General features: G+C 39.0%; 6 protein-coding genes across 6 annotated transcripts; 2 read left to right on the top strand and 4 right to left on the bottom strand.

Annotated features, from left to right (window-relative positions):
• Nucleotides 1-2,870: 2,870 nt before the first annotated feature.
• On the top strand, nt 2,871-3,191 carry GCK72_022412 (uncharacterized protein; the record flags this gene model as incomplete). The annotated part of the gene is made up of 3 exons (XM_003096079.2): nt 2,871-2,897; nt 2,955-3,019; nt 3,071-3,191. The coding sequence occupies 3 exons, from the start codon at nt 2,871-2,873 to the stop codon at nt 3,189-3,191; spliced, it is 213 nt and encodes a 70-aa protein (XP_003096127.2).
• A 2,026-nt stretch (nt 3,192-5,217) lies between these two features.
• Nucleotides 5,218-5,754, top strand: GCK72_022411 (uncharacterized protein; the record flags this gene model as incomplete). The annotated part of the gene is made up of 3 exons (XM_003096059.2): nt 5,218-5,403; nt 5,453-5,625; nt 5,694-5,754. The coding sequence occupies 3 exons, from the start codon at nt 5,218-5,220 to the stop codon at nt 5,752-5,754; spliced, it is 420 nt and encodes a 139-aa protein (XP_003096107.2).
• A 7,908-nt stretch (nt 5,755-13,662) lies between these two features.
• GCK72_022410 (uncharacterized protein) lies at nt 13,663-15,200 on the bottom strand (the record flags this gene model as incomplete). Its single annotated transcript, XM_003096061.2, has 3 exons — nt 13,663-13,947; nt 14,364-14,557; nt 15,005-15,200. 3 exons carry the CDS (start codon nt 15,198-15,200, stop codon nt 13,663-13,665), a joined length of 675 nt encoding a protein of 224 aa, XP_003096109.2.
• Nucleotides 15,201-16,371: 1,171 nt separating this feature from the next.
• On the bottom strand, nt 16,372-17,102 carry GCK72_022409 (uncharacterized protein; the record flags this gene model as incomplete). The annotated part of the gene is made up of 2 exons (XM_053734808.1): nt 16,372-16,653; nt 16,968-17,102. 2 exons carry the CDS (start codon nt 17,100-17,102, stop codon nt 16,372-16,374), a joined length of 417 nt encoding a protein of 138 aa, XP_053578374.1.
• A 797-nt stretch (nt 17,103-17,899) lies between these two features.
• GCK72_022408 (uncharacterized protein) lies at nt 17,900-18,929 on the bottom strand (the record flags this gene model as incomplete). Its single annotated transcript, XM_053734807.1, has 2 exons — nt 17,900-17,972; nt 18,796-18,929. 2 exons carry the CDS (start codon nt 18,927-18,929, stop codon nt 17,900-17,902), a joined length of 207 nt encoding a protein of 68 aa, XP_053578373.1.
• A 53-nt stretch (nt 18,930-18,982) lies between these two features.
• GCK72_022407 (uncharacterized protein) lies at nt 18,983-19,619 on the bottom strand (the record flags this gene model as incomplete). Its single annotated transcript, XM_053734806.1, has 4 exons — nt 18,983-19,162; nt 19,210-19,456; nt 19,507-19,541; nt 19,587-19,619. The coding sequence occupies 4 exons, from the start codon at nt 19,617-19,619 to the stop codon at nt 18,983-18,985; spliced, it is 495 nt and encodes a 164-aa protein (XP_053578372.1).
• Between the last annotated feature and the right edge of the window lie 352 nt (nt 19,620-19,971).

The following is a 19,971-nucleotide window of genomic DNA, read 5'->3' as shown; positions in this document are numbered from 1 at the left end:
GTCTCATAGTTTTCCAAATGAACCAAAACATCAACTGGCCCATCCATGAATTCCTGCCAATGTTCAATAGAGTTCCTGTAGAACACCTCGAGAGAATATGAGTATGGTTTCTGTTAAATTTTTTTGTTGAATGTCACAATTTTTATAGGAAAGACTCTAACGAGAATGGATGGAAGATAGACTGGGAAACGGAGGAAACGATGACTCCGATTATGTATGGATCGGACGTTGACGACAAGGTTATTAATAGCAATTGCTGGCCCTTCGTTTTACTCCGTCAAGATCGCCGGCCGACTGAACTTGAACATTTGATCATCGATATACAAAGAATACATGTTGAGTTGGAGAACATCGCTTTGGACGTGACACGTTTGAAGAACTTCAGGCGAGTGATTGAAGGAGTGAAGAGGTTCGGAGCGGATTATGTGCCTGACGGAGCTGAGGTGAGGGATGCGGAGACGTCGGGAAATGAGCAAGTTGATAATTATTTTATCTAATTTAATAGTTTTTTGAAATTTGCTTTTTGTATTAAACTTTTCTTGTATCATATTGATACAATTCTTTTGTTAATCCTATTTTTCGAACGAATTTTGAGTTCCCTGCAAAGAAATCGCCTAGGGATACTCAATCACCACCACGTATTCCTTCTCTTCCTAACCCATATTCTAGCCACCTGCCAATAGTTTCTCACCCCAAAAGAGGGAACTTTTTCTATTTTTGCGCAAAACATAGACACCACCTGCCGTTCAGCTGCTACTTCGCACCAGATAAAAAAAGGTTACATTGAACAGCTGCATAAAAACATCTGTAGCGATTTCTCTATAAGGAGACTCACCCTCCGCCCCCGCGGAGAAAGAAAAGTATAAAAGGAGCAGGCAAGTTGAACAACAGCATTTTTTTAAGGAGACTGTCTACCGGAATGACTCGGTCGCCCTTTTATTCAAATTGATTATTTATAAATTCTAATTTCTTGTATTACGTATTTTTGGAGTCAACTAGGAACAATGGTAAGTTCTTTGGAAATAACTTTTAATAAACAAAATGAATCGAGAAGTGCCAAAGCTTAAAGAAGAACTAAAATCAAATTTTTATTGCGGATTCAGATAGTTCTAAGAAAATTTTATTTTTGACACATGTGCAAAAATTGTTGCAATTCGACTCAATTCTCATTTTATTGATTGAAAAGAAGATTTGGTGGGAGAGCGTGACTCACCCTGAGTACAGACCAATTGGGTTTTAGGAGGATTTGAATAACAATTTCAGTCAGCTTCTATGAACAAATTTTCGATTCACATGATTAGATCGTTGGCTGTAACTGACTGAGAAGTTTCTAAGTTTCTTGACGTCCCAATAGTGTCCAGTATACGTCGATAACCGATTTCTATTTGCGTTTTTCAACTAATCCTATCTTTCAGATTGCGGACACACACTCTGTCTTCCTCAAAGCAGCGTCTGTAGCAAAGGAGCAAGGAAACCTGTGGAGGCAAGGAAATTGGAAACTCGTCTCAATCAAAGGTTGAAACTAAACATCGAAATCATATGGAATGGGAGAAAAGCGTTCTGGTAAGTTGAGAAGTCTAGGGTTTCAATGAAGAATAATTTTTCAGCAAAAGACAATTGACAAGTTGACAACTGAATTGGAGGAGCAGGTAATGAAATTTAACTGGTTTTTCAATATATACAATCTAATTTAGAGTAACTGATTTAATTCAGGAAGACATGATCAAGTTTCTCAAAGTAGTCATCGACGAAACAAAGGTAATTTCAATAAAAACAAAATGAAGAACTGATTCTTAATAATTTTCAGACCAGAACCGCCATCGATGTTGCTCAACTTCTGAAGACTGCAAACGAGAAGAAGTGATTCGTTTAACAAATAACTCTAATTTAATATTGTTTGTAACCTCATAAACACATTAGTCATCAACAGTAGATACAATGCGCTAAAATAATGAGAGAGATCTTGTGAATTAATTCAGAAGTACGAGCAGTAGCCTTTATCAAACTCAAAAATCAAGTGAATTTGATGCTTTAGACTTCACGCTTCCTGCGAAAAAAAGGGGAGTGATGACACATCTGAAACAAAATAAATTTTGCATGCTCCAAGTTGTCTCATGTTCATTGCATTTTCCTTAACTTCATAATAGTATACAAGATAAACTGGTGCGTAGAACGGGAATTAACTGATAAAATCGAAATGTTTGGCAGCAGCGAGTAATGACTCATATCACTTTTCTCTGTTTTGGTGGTCTGCTCGCTGCGCTCCCAGCAGACATCCCTTGAGTCATATTTTGGACAACTTCTCACATTTTCAATGTCTCTCTTTCTTTTTTCCTCTCTTTTGCTGTCTTAGGGAGCGGGCCTTGAAACAAGGCGAGCTCCACCCCCGTGGAAAAAGAAAAGTATAAATAGAACAGGCAAGATAAATAACAGTATCTCAAGATAGGCTAACGGAATGCCTTGTCGTCCTTTTAATCTGATTTTTTTTGAATTCTAATTTTCTTTTATTGTTGGTTTGGACTCAATTTGGAACAGTGGTAAGTTCTTACGAAATGACATTTGAAAAGCTTAACTTTTTGGTACAATTGCTAACTTTGAAGCACTGCAAGACTCTAGTACGGTCATATTAGTTCGAGAAATTCCAAAAAATTACGATTCAAGTTTTGAGATATGAGATGTTCTCTTTTCGAACCTCTTTTTTAATAACATAAATTATTTTTTGAATAATATTTGACCTGCCAACAGTCTTTGATGATTTCCAAGAAACATTTTTTCAAACCCATTTTCAAAAAAAAGAAAAGCAAAAATTCATCATTTTACATTTTTGATAAACTATTTTTCAGTATGTCTTCAAAGATGTCACTACCAAAATGGTCAATAAATCATTCGGAACCGTGGTGAGTTTTTTTTTTATAAATTCTGGAAATCAGAATGGTCATAATATGTAGTTTTAGGGTGCTATCGATCAACTGCAATCCCTCCAGGATAAGTACCGTCAAAATGGAAAATACGACTTCATGTATGTTTCTAGAAAAGTAAATTTTTCACATTTAAAATGATAATTTTTCAGAAGTCCGATGTTGGCCAAATCGCACCCGAGTTTTGGACGATTTGCTCAACATCCCAGTCGACCATCAGAAGTTCGATCTCCACTGGTTCACTTGTATGGGAGCCATTGGATACGTGAATGAAATTGTGGAAAACGAAACCGGAAAAATGATTCTAATGCTCATATTTTTTTACATTCCTAAAATGGTTTCAATAAACTTTGTGCATTTACAGTTCGGTGTTTCAAAATTTTTCAGCGTACCGACTTTCAGCAATTTGCAGTGCTGTTCCGTTTGTACCAGAACTTTTCAAATGATGACGTAAATTTCTATCATACACCACAGAAACAGTTTCATTCAACAACTTCCTTTAAACACGACACAAAACAGACAACAGAGGGAAAGAGAGCGTTTCAAGTTCAAAGATCACTATCAAATTCCCCAAACTCGTACCAGTCGGTGCCAGTGTACATTATGCAGCAGACACTAGTGTTCGAAAAAACAGAAAATCATTCCTCTGTTAGTCGTTTTTCAATCCTTTCTTTCTTTTACTCATGAAAGCAAAAAAAGTAACACAGCTGCCAATAACACAACGTAAACAACTTTGATTGGAAAAAAGTGGAAGGGGGTGTAGATTACTTTGTCAGGGGTCATTCTTATGTTAGCCTTCTTTAAGGTTGGAACTACACTTTGGAGGTCAAAAGACGTTAGTAAAATGTTAAATTGGAGAGAAAAAAGATGAGAAGATGAGAATATAAGGAACACCTGCCGGTGCCTGTTCGCAGCGGTATGAATCGGTTCTCAGAAAAATATCAAAAAGTTGCTAACTGACAAAATATAGCTTAATATTTATACATGTTTCTTCAGTTGAAAACAAAATCGTATCTTCAAAGACAGCCGATATAAGATGTTCCAAACTTTTGCTAGCGGATGCGCTTCTATTACAGGTTTTGCGACATGTTATTTTTCTTCAGAATCTTAGTTCAGTCTTTGATCACACACTACCCATTTCTACTCTAACTGCTCCAAACATCTCCAGTCATTCGTGCTAGGTCGTGTCAGTGTACGTGACTCAATGATTATTCACCTTTTTGCTCATCGTTTTCAACGGGAGAGTGTGTCATACTGCAGACTCGACGCATACTAGTTTTGAAAACAGAAAGTGGGGGACAAAAAATGAAGAAAAGAAAGAAAGAATAAATATAATGATTGGAAAAACTTCCGATGGGAAACATTGGTCGAAAAGAATTGATACCCAAATATAACATTTCTGTTCATAACATGAAACGTGGCATGAAGTTGAATTGCTGAAAACTTTGAAAAAATTTTTTAGTGTGCAGTTTACATATTGTCAAATTATTCATAATACGTGGATCAAACTATGTTTTTTTTGTGCCTCTTCCTCTCTTACTCTCTTTCCCTCTTTGCAGGCGTGGTCTGAACAGAACACATGCTACAAAGAACACATGTGGAGAAGAAAGTATAAAAGGAAATGGCAAGATGAATAAAATTTTTTCTTAGAAGACAGGCTAACGGCATGCCTGTCCCCGCCTTGCATTTATTCTGATTTTTTTTAAATTCTAATTTTTCTGTTTATTTATTTGGAGTCGATTTGGAATAATGGTAAGTTCGCCAATTTTCAAATGACTTTTAATTTTAAAAAATTTGAAATTTAAATTATCTGTAATACTCGAGCTGGGTGAGCATCAGAGTTGTCCGGAATCCGGATATCGGATTCCGAAATTCCGGAATTCCGGATTTTTTTGACATTCCGGTTCCGGTTCCGGATTCCGGAAAATGAACATTTTCATTCCGGTTCCAGATTCCAGATTTCGGTTTTCCGAGTTTCTTTTTTTCCGGAATCCTGAAGTTGAAATTTAAAACATTGTTTGAATAAAAAAGAAAAGTACTTCTTTTACGGTTTTGATCCTCGAAAGTAGTTAACTTCATTTTATTATTAAAAACAATGGCAAAAATGACTTGACCTTGAAAATTTATCGGATCACTAAGAATTCCGAAATCCGAAATTCCGGAATTCCGGATTTTTTTTGTCATTCCGGTTCCGGATACCGGATTTCGAAAATTTGATTCCGTGCAACTTTGGTGAGCATCATCATTGGAACATTTTTTGAGTTTACAAAACTTCATATGAATTTGAACCTCTTACAGTATGAATCTACCCAGTTGGTACAAACAAATCCACGGTCTGGAGAAGGAATTCGTCTGTCCGACTCATCCAAAAATATGTGGTACAATGGTTCAAGGAACATTTGCTGAAAACAAGCTGGATTTTTGGAAGACTAAGCAATACCTGCAAAAGTATCATCTATTTTGGTCAATGATTATGCAACTTCATGTAAGGGAATCCAATTATTCAAAAAATTAATTAACTTCATAGTTTTCAGAATCAAAGAAACCAAACAATAAAAGAGAACTATGGACAAGCCAAGAACCTGGTACGGGAGAGAAATACCCCATTGGACTCCCTCCTCTCATCTCAAAAACTTATGTTGGATCTACATGGTTTCACTGTGAAAGGTGCACTATGTCAACGATATCAAATCAGCTATGGAGAACAGTGAAACAAGAAACAGAGGTAATAAACAACTTTTAGAAGTTCTTGGATTAATCAATAAGAATTTTCAGCGGTCACACTGATCACCGGACATGGAGATGGGGTCTCCGACGATCAAGGCTGAAATTATGAGAAAGTTCCGTGAATATGTTCAACAAAAGGAAAGGGAAGGAGTTTTATCAACATTAATTTATTGCATCTTTATTTTTTTTGTATATCCGAAAATTGATAAAATTTTGTATGATATGTTGATTTTTCTTCCTTGAATGATTCCAGATAATAAAATCAAACAACCATTTATTTATTTTGTCACATGACGGCGGATAGCTACAATCCTAAAATGATTTCAATAAACTTTGTGCATCTAAAGTTTTAGCCACAACACAGAAAGTTTCTGCGTTCCTACTTTTAGCAATTTGCAGTGTTGACCCATTGGTCTCTTCAAAAGATATCATGATTTTCTACCATACGCCACAAAAACAGAGAACACATGTTTTCGGCAGTTTCCTTAAAACATAAAAGAAACCGCAGAGAGGAAGTGAGCGTCGGCGTCCTTCAAAATCCTTAATAAAAACCACCTGCACCTCGGCTGTGCTTTCTTAGAAAAAGATGAAAGAAGTCTTTTGTGCCAGGCCGAGTCAGTGTACATTACGCAATGATCATGAACCTTTTCCCATGTTCCTCATTTGCAACAGGAGAGTGAGTCATTTTGCAGACTGGACGCACGCAAGTTTTGAAAACAAAAAGTGGGGTACAAAAAACGAAGAGTAAGAAAGAATGAATTAGTCTTGTAATTTGTGAAACTTTCTGATGGGGAAATATCGCTCGAAAAGGATCTGTATGGACTGAAAAGAAAACATTCTGTGTAACAAAAGACGACATAAAAGTGAATAGCTGAAATCTTCGGAAATCTTTTTAGTGTGCAATTTACTGTCATAGTAAAATTAGTGCACTTCAAATAACTGTCATTAGTTGTTTCATATTGTAAAATTATTCATAATACGTATTTTTCTCTCTCTTTCTTTCTTTTCCCTCTCTCACTCTCTTTCCCTCTTTGCAGGCGGGGCCAGAACAGAACACATGCTACAAAGAACACATGTGGAGAAAGTATAAAAGGGAACGGCAAGATGAAAAAAATCATTTCTCATAAGACAGGCTAACGGCATGCCTGTCCCAGCCTTGCATTTATTCTGATTTTTTTAAAGTTCTAATTTTTTCTGTTTATTTATTTGGAGTCGACATGGAATAGTGGTAAGTTCTCTGGCTTTCAATGAAAAAACTTAAAATTATATTTTTCGACTATGGTGCTTCTGTGCGCACTTGTTGGACATGTTTTTCTTCTATCATTTTCGTAGTTTTTTAAAAATTATTTTCAAAGTTTCTGTAAAAATTTTTTTTTAATTAAATCTTTAAAATACCACTTTTTCAGAAAAACCGCGAGAAAACATCGTGACCAGAAAAACGTTGGCATATCAGAAAAACCCACTGGTCTAGACACTTTGACCGTCAATGAAGCATACCGTGGCAATGAACGAGACCTGTCTAATGCTCTAAAGTCGTTGGGACATGAGACAACGGTAAGAATCAATCTTTTCATTTTCACAGTTTGCCAGCTTCAGGAGAGCCGTGGAGATCATTCACACGTCCGGTACATCACGAAAACGCTCATTTTCAAGAAATGAGAAGATTTCATGTAAGAGTTACGGTTGTTTCACTGGAATTAACAATTTGTTCCAGGAAAAACTCAAGAATTCAAACAGTAGTGAAGCCCATGTCGCAGTCTGATATGCTCTGGACGTAGTGGAAAAAGAAAAAAAGAAAAAGCACAATGGTAAGACGACAGGTTTTACAAAACATCTAATCTATTTTTTCCAGAAATTTTTCTTGCAACTGGAAACGGAAATCGGAGGGTTAATGGCGTTGGGATGGTTGATATATTGTACGACCCTAGAGGATCCGAGCAACGCGGGAGCTGTATATGCGAAATTTAAGTAGATTTCGTTTGTAATTTGAAATCATGTTCTTTCTAATTCCCTTTTATTAAACATTCCTGAAATAGTTTCAATAAACTTTGTAAATTTACAGTTCTAACGATGTTTAGAAAAAAATGGGTGGAATAATGAAAAATACAAGTCGAACCTTTATTTTGTCGTCGGAAATGGATGGAATTGTCTGAAAATCCGCATTTGTTAAAAATTCTCTCTTAAACTTCTTATTTCATTCATAATTGAATGAAACAACAGGTAATAGTTTTTAAATTAAGTGAGATATTCGAAAATACCTAACCTTCGTTCTGTTATCGGAACCATCTGGAACTTGACTCAAATTCCTCTTGTATGAAAAATACTGATTCAAACTTCTTATTTTCTGTAAAAATGGAACTGAATATTTGCTGTAGTTTTTAAAATGGGTGGAAATATCGAGGATATCAGTTTAATACTTGATTTAAAATTTGTATACTTGGATCAACTTTTGGATACTTGGAATAACTTTTGGATACTTGATTTAAATTTTGGATACTTGGAATAACTTTTGAATACTTGATTCAAATTTTGGATACTTGGAATGACTTTTGGATACTTGATTTAAATTTTGGATACTTGGAATAACTCCTGGATACTTTATTTAAATTTTGGATACTTGGAATAACTCTTGGATACTTGATTTAAATTTTGGATACTTGGAATAACTTTTGAATACTTGATTCAAATTTTGGATACTTGATTTGAATTTTGGACACCTCGAATAACTTTTGGATACTAGATTCAAATTTTGGACACTTGGAATAACTTTTTTTTTCATTAGTGAATTTACATAACTTGAATTGATTCTAAGAAACAAAGTTTCTCATAAACTTTTGTAATGATAGTTAAATTGACTGAATGCGGTGGGTTGCCGCTTCGGCAGGTACCGTAACCTGATGTTGATTGATTATAAAGAAAAGAGTCATAAAGAAAAGAAATTATTTTTTGTTTTTTGATACTTTTTATGAAATTTCTGAAATATTCTAGCCCGGGAGAATTCAATCCCGCGTCTACCGTGAATAAACACAGCCCATAGGTAAGACTACTCGCAGCGTAACTGACCGAGTCTTACAGGATCCGACACAAGAAAGAATGGTGGGGGAAGTCATTTAAAAAAAAGAAATTATACTGTTTTTTGATACTTTTTATGAAATTTCTGAAATATTCTAGCCCGGGAGAATTCAATCCCGCGTCTACCGTGATTAAACACAGCCCATAGGTAAGACTACTCGCAGCGTAACTGACCGAGTCTTACAGGATCCGACACAAGAAAGAATGGTGGGGGAAGTCATAAAGAAAAGAAATTATACTGTTTTTTGATACTTTTTATGAAATTTCTGAAATATTCTAGCCCGGGAGAATTCAATCCCGCGTCTACCGTGATTAAACACAGCCCATAGGTAAGACTACTCGCAGCGTAACTGACCGAGTCTTACAGGATCCGACACAAGAAAGAATGATGGGGGAAGTCCAAAAGAAAAGAAAGAATTCTGTTTTTTGATACTTTTTATGAAATTTCAGATATATTCTAACCCGGGAGGATTCATTCCAGCGTCTACCGTGAATAAACACAGCCCATAGGTAAGACTACTCGCAGCGTAACTGACCGAGTCTTACAGGATCCGACACAAGAAAGAATGGTGGGGGAAGTCTAAAAGAAACGGAAGAATTTTGTTTTTTGATAGTTTTTATGAAATTTCAGTTGTATTCTAGATCGGGAGGAAGGACCCATCGTTACTCACGTTATTCCTTTGTCCATTCCTTTTGTTGAACCATTGTTGTTCTGCAGCCGTCTACTGTTGTGGATCGTTGTGGGCTCCGGGACACTGTTCTGGGGGCGTTGGTGTGCTTTTCGACTGGAAACTAAATTATATGTTTGTGAATTTGAAAAGCTCGCATGAAGAGGTAACTTGAGAGAAAATAAAAATAAAAAGGGATATAGGGAACACAGGTAGATCAAATGAAATGAGAAAAGGTAAGAGCCCAAAAAGAGAGGACTGTTCAGTGTTGGAGTGAAAGGGACAACTGACTGTATTCCACCAGTCTGACCTCATAACGACTAGGGGGCGTGTCTTATTCGCCATCACCTATTAGATTTCCAATGGAGATAAGTTAAGAACAAAGAGAACACGGGCCTCGTTCACACTTGTCTGCATGAGATTTGTTTTTTGTCGATCGATATGTCATCTATTAGATTTCTCAGGAAGATAAGTGACAGGTGTGAGTGTTTGTGGCTGAAAATAGCAAAAATTACACGCGGGCCTACTTCCTCATAATTATGATCCCAGTTCACACCCTCCATTCAAAAACATCTACCAACTAATGCGAATACTGTTTTTCTGGGAAACTTATCGTCATTACTTGGTTGCTCATTTCAAACTTTGTCATCTCTTGAACAAATTGTTCTAATCTCCGAATATGAACTTGAAACTCAATTGACTATATTATCAGTCATTAAAATTAGGGGATTTCGGAAAAAAACCGTATCAATCATGCTCACAACTTGGAACCTGATCAAATTTCTCTGTGAGAATCTTGAACGGTCAAGATGTGAACGTGGAGGTCAACAATTACAAACGTGAAGATACCGGCCTGTGTTCTTATTGGTGTTTTCTGCCACAAACACTCACACCTGTCACTTATCGTTCTGGGAAATCTATTAGGTGATGGCGAATAAGACACGCCCCCTAGTCCTTATGAGGTCAGACTGATGGAATACTGTCAGTTGTCCTTTTCACTCCCGCACTGAGCAGTTCTCTCTTTTTGGGCTCTTTTTCTCTCCAGTTACCTCTTTCTGCGAGTTTATTTCTATGTTTTCCCCAGTTTAGTTCGACTTTCGCCGTTAAAAATTCAAATACCTTCCGTTTAACGATATTGTACGGTTGCCACCGTGTGCTCTTCTAAAAAATTCTTTAAATTTACTTGAGTTTCTAGACTTACCTCCGCATGTCACTGTGCTGCCGCGTTGACCTACGGATACTTATCTTCCTGGGAAATCTAATAGGTGATGGCAAATAGACCACGCCCCAGTCTTAATGATGTCAGACTTGTGGAATGCAGTCAGTTGTCCTTTTCATTCCCGCACTGAGCAGTCCTCTCTTTTTGGGCTTTTTCCTTTTCTCATTTCATTCGATCTACCTGTGTTCTCTATCTCTTTTATAACTCCTTTACTTTCTCTCTCAAGTTACATCTTTATGCGAGCTTATCCCATTCACAAACTTATATTTTACTTTCCAGTCGGAAAGCACAGCAACGCCCCCAGAACAGTGTCCCGGAGCCAACAACGATCCACAACAGTACACGACTGCAGAACAACAATGGTTCAACAAAAGGAATGGACAAAGGAATAACGTGAGTAACGATGGGTCCTTCCTCCCGATCTAGAATACAACTGAAATTTCATGGAAAGTATCAAAAAACAGAATAATTTCTTTTCTTTATGACTTCCCCCACCATTCTTTCTTGTGTCGGATCCTGTAAGACTCGGTCAGTTACGCTGCGAGTAGTCTTACCTATGGGCTGTGTTTACTCACGGTAGACGCGGGATTGAATCCTCCAGGGCTAGAATATATAAGAAATTTCATAAAAAGCATCAAAAAACAAAATTCTTTCTTTTCTTTATAACTTCTCCCACCATTCTTTCTTGTCTCGGATCCTGTAAGACTCGGTCAGTTACGCTGCGAGTAGTCTTACCTATGGGCTGTGTTTAATCACGGTAGACGCGGGATTGAATCCTCCCGGGTTAGAATATTTCAGAAATTTCATAAAAAGTATCAAAAAACAGTATAATTTCTTTTCTTAATGACTTCTCCCACCATTCTTTCTTGTGTCGGATCCTGTAAGACTCGGTCAGTTACGCTGCGAGTAGTCTTACCTATGGGCTGTGTTTATTCACGGTAGACGCGGGATTGAATCCTCCCGGGTTAGAATATTTCAGAAATTTCATAAAAAGTATCAAAAAACAGTATAATTTCTTTTCTTAATGACTTCTCCCACCATTCTTTCTTGTGTCGGATCCTGTAAGACTCGGTCAGTTACGCTGCGAGTAGTCTTACCTATGGGCTGTGTTTAATCACGGTAGACGCGGGATTGAATCCTCCCGGGTTAGAATATTTCAGAAATTTCATAAAAAGTATCAAAAAACAGTATAATTTCTTTTCTTAATGACTTCTCCCACCATTCTTTCTTGTGTCGGATCCTGTAAGACTCGGTCAGTTACGCTGCGAGTAGTCTTACCTATGGGCTGTGTTTATTCACGGTAGACGCGGGATTGAATCCTCCCGGGTTAGAATATTTAAGAAATTTCATAAAAAGTATCAAAAAACTAAATTCTTTCTTTTCTTTATGACTTCTCCCACCATTCTTTCTTGTGTCGGATCCTGTAAGACTCGGTCAGTTACGCTGCGAGTAGTCTTACCTATGGGCTGTGTTTAATCACGGTAGACGCGGGATTGAATCCTCCCGGGCTAGAATATTTCAGAAATGTCATAAAAAGTATCAAAAAACAAAATTCTTTCGTTTCTATTGACTTCCCCCCACCATTCTTTCTTGCTCGTTTTCATAAACATCAACGAGTATCATCCAACAACGGATCATCAAATCAAGGATTGGACTCAATGACATGGGCAACAAACTAGATGCAACAATGATTCTTGATTTAAAAGTGTTTGGACAGGCACCTCAATTTAAAAGGACGAAGTGGCTATATTAGGAAAGAAAGAATTAGGGAAAACGGTTTTAAAAAACTCTAGGGAGAGCTCAGCGGTGATATCATCGGCTCTCAACTCGGATGAATTTAAGGTAGTATGGAATGATTATTTTCATCTCCCCATAAGATTTGGCATCGTTCCACTATACTTCCTCTTGATGGCATCACGATCATCCTTATAAAAGAAATCCTATTAGAAAGGTTTCTGGTGAGCATCGCGCTTTAGCGCTCGAAATGGGGCGTCACACATTTTTTCGGGTCATCTTGGAAAACAGTCCATTTTTGTCGGAAAGTAGTCAAACTTTCACGGATTCCGAAGACATGGCTTGTTTAGATCGGTGTCAAAAATTAAAAACGTTTCTGTGAATCCAGTTATCAGAACAGAAAATGCAATAAATCCCCCATAACCGAAAATTAGAAAATCCGGTTTCCAGAAAGTTTCACCAACTTTTTTCCACATGAGTGAATTTTCAGACAAATTTTAGATGATGTCGATAACAAAATGAAGGGAGACTGGCATTTTTTGACTATTCCGCTCTAATCAAGAGCCTATGAGCGCAAATCATCAACAAATGATCTCTGCGGTGATGAAATAATGAGCCACCAACCGTAACCTCAAAGAAATCTGCAAACTGGATTTGAAAAAGCATGAAAATTCTCCAGACTTCAAGCTGAGAGATCAGTCAATCGGTATAACTACTGTACACAACGATTTAACAGACCGCCTAGCTATCTGTCCTCAAAAAAACTTACCGGTGTGATCAGAGTTTTGGAGATCTCCAACTCATTATAGTGAATATTGGAATAGTAGAATAAAGAATAGGAACAGTGAATGCTCCAGATGGTTCAATGAACCATGGGAAGCTGAGCGGAATACGGGTTTCTTTGCAGTGGGAAAGTCAACCAATAGCTGAAGCGACTTTGAAAATTCAAATAATGTTGGAGCTTGTACAGTCTTTTTGTAATCAACCGAGTTCTGAGAATTATTATCTTGCAACTTCTACGTCGGTCCGACTATAAGATGCAGTTTATCGATTGTTTCTTTTCTCACCTTCCACAGCGTCTCCAAACGTTACAAATGCGACAAAGCGACGTCAAAGGTGCGCCAGACTGGTTACCAATCAACGAGACTTCAAGCTTCAATCTGGCAGAATTATGGCGGGTTTCAGATTGAACTCAAAAGCGCTAAAGATGGCGCGCCACTGCTGTGGAGATTACACAATGCAGAGATTCTGCCAAGTGCGCCTTTGACTGATTATCCTTCATTCCTCCGCATGACGGGCGACCTCTTCCAAACGTTTCATCTTTTTAATTCTCTCCCATTCCATCCGATTCTCTTCGGCAATCCGTTATTCCTCCAGAATCCTCAACTTTTTCGCTCCCTCCGCTTGTTCTTCGGCTCTTCTTGCTCCAATTTCTTCCTTTTCTAATCTTGCTGCACTGCTCTTCAAATAATTTCTGATGAACGAAGACTTGAAGCGGTGGAGGCGGAGCCTGTTTACGGTGTTGTGGGGGCAGATCTTCCCTTTTTAGATGTTGAAATTGATTGGACGAGGAAGCAGGCATATGTTGGGCGATTCGTTGAACGATCGGCTGCAAACTTAGAGTTTTTAAAGTTTTGTGCTAAAATGTGATTTCTGTGTCTAAACTTGCTGAAAATACAATCTCTGATAACGAAAACTGTATTTTGAAAAAGATTTTTGACAAGAAAACAGTTGAAAATTCAGTTTTTGTATCGAAAGTTATCAAAAATGAATGATGTTCAACATTTTTTGACTGAAAATCGTTTTTTTCTGATTTTCCGACTCACAATTGTTCATTCGTGTAGGGACTTGATTGAAAAAACGATTTTTAGAGTGTTTCGACTGGACAAACGAACTCTTGATCACTACCCATATCCTCTCCGGCGGTATCCTTCATCAATCCATCGTACTTAAAAATGCAATTTTCTCCGCCTGCTATCCGCTTCAATTCATTCAAAATCGTAACATAGTCACTTTCAGAATCACTTGACAAATTTGAAAGAGCTTGATGGTGACGAGAGCCTCGACGTTCTCTTCGACAAACATTCGAAGCGCCTTATTGTGACGACAATGACTCTTTGAGAAGTTGAGCGGCGCCGGCGGTCTGTTGCATTGAGGTGAGCAGATCTTTGTGGGGATGGTTGTGGTTGGAGTGGCATTGGAGCCAATTTTCGCGGTTGCTGAAAATAAGACGAAATTAGATGTGATTGAGACTGAATAAGTGCAGATAATTTCAGTCAAAAATGAGCTTTCAGGCTGAAGATATAGCCAAATTTTGATTTTTCAGTCTCCAAATTATGAAAATTGGCAGAATAGTCCATTTTTGCGCTTAGAAACCCGCTTCTAACCTAGACTGTAGCGTTTATACTTTTGTTTGATTTTTCTCAAAATCAAAAAGAAATTTGCTATAAAACTCAGAAATTAATGGAAAAAATCATTTTTCGCGCGGATTTGTGATTTTGGATCAATTTTCATCAAAATATTTTCACGACATACTTGTAGATTTTTTCTTACAAGCATCGCTTTTCTTGGTCTCTGTTCGAATTGAACCAGTTCGAAAAATTTTTAGAATCGATAAACGACGTCTTTTTCAAAAAATCACTTTTTAAAAATCCCAAAAAACCTACCTGAACAACCGGTTTCATTAGCTCCTTCTACTCCGACTTCCTCTGAATTCCGTCTCTCTCGCTCCGCGGCTCTTCTCAACTTCTCCAATATTTTATTCTGCGTTCTGTTATCCTCCAACTCTGTGACTGGCAATTTTCTCGGTTGGTACTGCTTACACTTGTATTTCGTCGTGTCACTATTCATATTCAATCCCATACATGTTGTCATGTGTTTTCAAGTCTTGCAGCTCTCACACTTCCCAGTTTCTTCGTCTCCGTGATCCATTTCACAGTGGCAACGCATCTCCTAACTCTCACTGTCGACTGCTCTAGATTTTGAATCCGAATTCGCCGACATATCCGCATTACGGGCCAGCTCTTGCTATTGCACTTGTCGTGGTGGTAAAGTTCTGGCTCCACCGGCAGCTCTATGTGATGTAACTCGCTCCTGATCATTTCCAAATCGTGCAGCTCTCTGCTGAGCAGCTGTAGTTTTAAAATCTCGGCCTCCTACCCGCTTCGCTGTTTTACGGCTGCTTAGCACTCTCCAACATCCGGACGCTTTGCAACCTCCGGACTCTCCAACCTCTGGACGACGTTTTAGATCCAAGGAATCAACTGCAGGGTATCGACCCAAACGCTTTTACTGACCACCGATCTCCTTCGGGAGCTTCTAGAGAATTTGCTAGAATTGCGAGAATATCCGAAAAAGGGAGAGGACAATATCAATAAAACTTGAAGTAAGAGTCTCCAATCGACGCTCCGAATCCGCAAAGAGACTCATTTCCATCAAGCTGGCGTGAAGAACCCTGACTTATTATTCGTGCGAATCTAAAGTGATCGATCAGCTAGAAGTACTACACGCTTCCGCAAACGGATGAGTCCGTGTTAAAACACAGCAAGAAGCGAGTGTACCTTTCACTAACGTAGCACCAAAGCAACACGAGAAACTCTAGCCGAGTGGCTCCAATCCAGCTAGGTGGCGGAGGGACCTTGCCTTTTTAATCGATCGTTTCTTATATGATCGGTCAGCTAAAAAGTACTTCACTCTTCCGCAAACGGACGAATCCGTGTCAAAACACAGCAAGAAGCGGCAGTACCGTTCACCAACGTAGCACAAAAAATACTGAAGCCTGGTGGCTTCATCCCGAGGGAAGCAAATAAAACGAAGAAATTCAGCACGAAAACCAGCACGAGAACAACATCGAAGACGTAGCGGTGGATTCAAACCAGTGTCCGGTTCACCTTCTTGCTGTTGCTGAACATGAGCTGGTAGTTGTGGAGCAAGAGTTCTTGCTCTCATTTTTTGCTTAGGATTCGGACTCATTTCCATGTTATTATTCGTGCCTCTTTCGTCTTTCAACCATCGGATTCGGTTGCTGCTGCTGCTAATGGTGTAGATGTGGTTGAACCATTTTTGTATAATTTTGAGCACGGGATCCTCCGATAATAGATCGTTGACCAGTATTTGATGTTCCTTCGTCGGAATTGAATTCGTCGGCACTGAATCTCGATGAATCCGCGATTTTTGAGGTAGCTTTCCTGTCTTTTGGCGTGTACGGCGTGTGGCGTGGTTTGTTCGATTCGAAAATTGATTGAACGACGGCGAGAGTGTCGTCTTGGTGGAGAACACCACGAAGTGGTAGTGTGTTCAGATTGGTTGATTTTTCCTGGAAAAATGGGTAAAATTAGGATCGGGAAGTGGATTTTGGTAGTGAAACTGAGATTTTTGAGCCAACAATTACTGAAAAGGTTCAAAATATTGATAAATTGAGAAATATAGTATCATTTTGAGAGTAATAATACGTTTTCTTGGTTAAAAATCGCAGAAATAGCTTGAAAAAATTTGCCACTTTCGGATTTCGAAAAATTCGAAAAATCACCTCTATACCTATTTTCAGCGCTAAAAACGATTTCAGACTCATTTTTGGAGCCATGTGCTTGATTTCAGTGAATTTTGTGAGAAAAATGAATCAAATCTCACCTTATTGGTTGGGGCATTCGCCAAATGCGCATTCTTCTTCTCCCGAGTCATTCGATGCGGTGGTGTCGACTTCTGAATTTCAAGCGATTCAACCGGTGACGACGTAGCAGATGTCAAGCGTGACGGCGATGGCATCTAGAGCCTCCACGTCTGGATCACCTGACTCCGTAGGCTCTCCAACTTTTTGCATATGAGATGGCTCCTCTGGATCTTCTGTGAGTTGAGCTGGCGTTTCGCAATGCTCGCTTTCGGAATGGACGCCGAATAAGAGTCAATGTCTCTATCTTGGAATTATCTCGGCTCACAAACCACCGATAGCCGTTTTTGAGTCCAATTTGTGGAGAGCAAAAAAGATCCATGACCCGACAGCCATGACTCATTCAGTCCGTAACCTCCGGATTATCACCGCCTATTGTGTCGGTAGCCCAACTCGAGTCAGATGTTCTTGTTGTACACCATCAGCTCTCTGCAGCGGGAATTGCGCAGCACGCTGACAATTCAAGTGTTGTTCTTCGAGTGGTTTCTTGGCAGCCATTCGGTGTGGAGCGACGTCAGCGGGTGGTCCTTGTGGTGGAAACGGCATTGGTTGCTCTATGAATTCCCGATCGAAGTTATGGACCTAGCTGAATGAAAACGGCAATTCCAGATCCTCCGACTTCTTGTGGTGCTCCTTGAGCTGGCACCTGACAACGGACGCTTGCTCCAAACCCTCCGGATGGCGATGGATTCATAATGTGTTGGTAGGACCCTGGTATTGCTCCACCAAGACGTTGCTGTTGAGATTGGAGTGGAGTTCCACGAAGATTTCACTGTGGAGCTTGATGCATTGTCTGTGGATGTTGTTGCTGTTGACGAATAATAGTGGCGTTTGGACTGTTGCTGAGGACACGAGTACTGCTGACTGATTAAACACGAATTCTGTGGTGTTGTTGTTAAGCCATCGTTGAATGACCTAACTCGTTGATGATACGGAATTGTGGACTATCGCGAGAAGCGACTGAGGCACTGAAAATAGAAAATGTTAGAACTTCTAACTTAGAAGGAAAAAAGGGTGGGATTGAGAGTTTTAGGATTCTCAGATGTCTAGAGGTTCCAAGCTGAGACATATCAAACTTCTGAGAGCAGAAAAATCAGGTTTTCATTGAAAAACATATTAATTTTAGCGTTTTTCATGAAAAACGAGTCTGATAGTAAAAACTGACAATATCAATTGATAATTATTGATGACTCTGCAATTTTCAACAAAATACTCATTGAGTATTACTCAGTTTTTGTCGAAAAGGACAGCCGACACCATTTTTTTGTGAAAACGCTTAGAAACAGGCAGTTTTTACTCTACATCTCAGAAATTACAAGCTTCTCACGAGGATACCAGCAGTTTTTGCCAAATAGAATGAATTTCATGCTTATTCAGCTGAAGTTTCCTCTGAAAATAACGCCGCCAACCAGAAAATGTCGAAATAATCACCTAATTGCCGAATTCTGCTAAAAAGCTCGAAATGTGTCAGTTGGAAATCTAACCTTTGTCAAAAAACGCCGCATTTTGAGCCAAAATGCTTAATGTTCTCCAAAAAAGTGAGACATTTTGCTCAACTACTAACGAAATTATGCCTAAAATGTCTTTTTCTGAACATTTCTTTGGAAATTTTGATGTTTTTAGTTGATGTTTTGCTTTTTTGATGCGAAAATTCCAGCTTGTAGCCTAAATTTATGTTTTTCGCTTTATGACACATGTTAGATGCTCTACCAGTCTGTCTTTCTGACTGTTTAGAATCCTCAAATTCTTGGGATCCAAACATCCACATCTCCTGAAAACTCATTTTCTTACCTCGCTGTGGCATTTTCGGGTCCGCATACTCCACTTGGTTTCCGCCGATCAAGAATGGTTGCGCGGCAATCACCTTTCGCATATTTTGTCTCATCGGATGCATTTGTTGTTGCAGGAGCGGTGGGCTCTGACATTCCAGGTGGTGTTCCTGAAGTGGTTCTTCTTTCACCGTAGCCGTTGCCGCCTACTACTGCTCTTTTTCTTTCTCTGTCGGTACATATCCCTTACGATGTGGTGGTCCATAGCTATCCAGCATCCAATCCTTAACTATTCGTCCATCTTCACTGAGACCTCCGATGGCTTTAAATGGGCCTTCCTGTTGGTGCATCACACGATCCGTTGGATCCGAGCAGTCGTAGTTACGGTCCTGAAAGCAAAATTAATAGAAAAATTCTGAATTCCAGTCGCTTACACTATAAGAAAGTCCAAAGTTGGCTCTGCTCCCGTATCATCCTTCGAATCCGAGTCAATCCACTCTGTCTCAGCGTCGCCTGGTGGATCCTCACCGTTCTCCGCCGCACCTTCTCCGTCAGCGTCGCCAGCGTCCTGTTCCTCATAATTCTGGGCATCTCGCGGTTGCGGGGCGACAAAATTCTGTTTTGGCATTGGTTGGAAAAGTTGATTCGTGGCTGGTGGAGGTGTTGGTGGCTCGTAATACCCTCTTGATCCGGGTAATGATGTTCCATATTGTGTGGTGGCGTGGTGGCGCACCTCCAGATGCTTGAGGACTCCATGATAGCCTTGGTCTGAAGAAATTGTGTTCAGTTTTGAATTTTAATGGAAAAAAGTACCTTGAGGACCCTCATCAGCTCTTGAGATCTCATGTTATTATGATTCTTGCTCCATTGGTAGTTTGAAAAGTTCTTTGTTTGATGGAAGCGAATGCTCTTCGTCTGCCATTTTGTTTTCGCCTGTCATGCAATGGGCTGAAAAAAACTATAATTATAATGTAAATATCGAGTGAAATGAAAGAAAAAAGAGCGAAAAGTTATTTAGAAATAAGAAAAAGCGGGAAATCGAGAGGGAAAGAGATATAATTTTTTGAAAGAGACCAAAAATCGATTAGAGGCGTCAATTTGAAGCGGAGGTGCGAATTTTCGGGCTCAAAAAGTTCGGAATAGCCTATTTATTAATAAAAATTTGGAAACCGTCAGGAGAAACAAAGAAAAACCAGTC

This window comes from Caenorhabditis remanei, chromosome X (genome assembly GCF_010183535.1).
Source record: "Caenorhabditis remanei strain PX506 chromosome X, whole genome shotgun sequence".
Lineage (NCBI taxonomy): Eukaryota > Metazoa > Nematoda > Chromadorea > Rhabditida > Rhabditidae > Caenorhabditis > Caenorhabditis remanei.
This window is presented reverse-complemented; position numbering and strand designations above follow the sequence as displayed.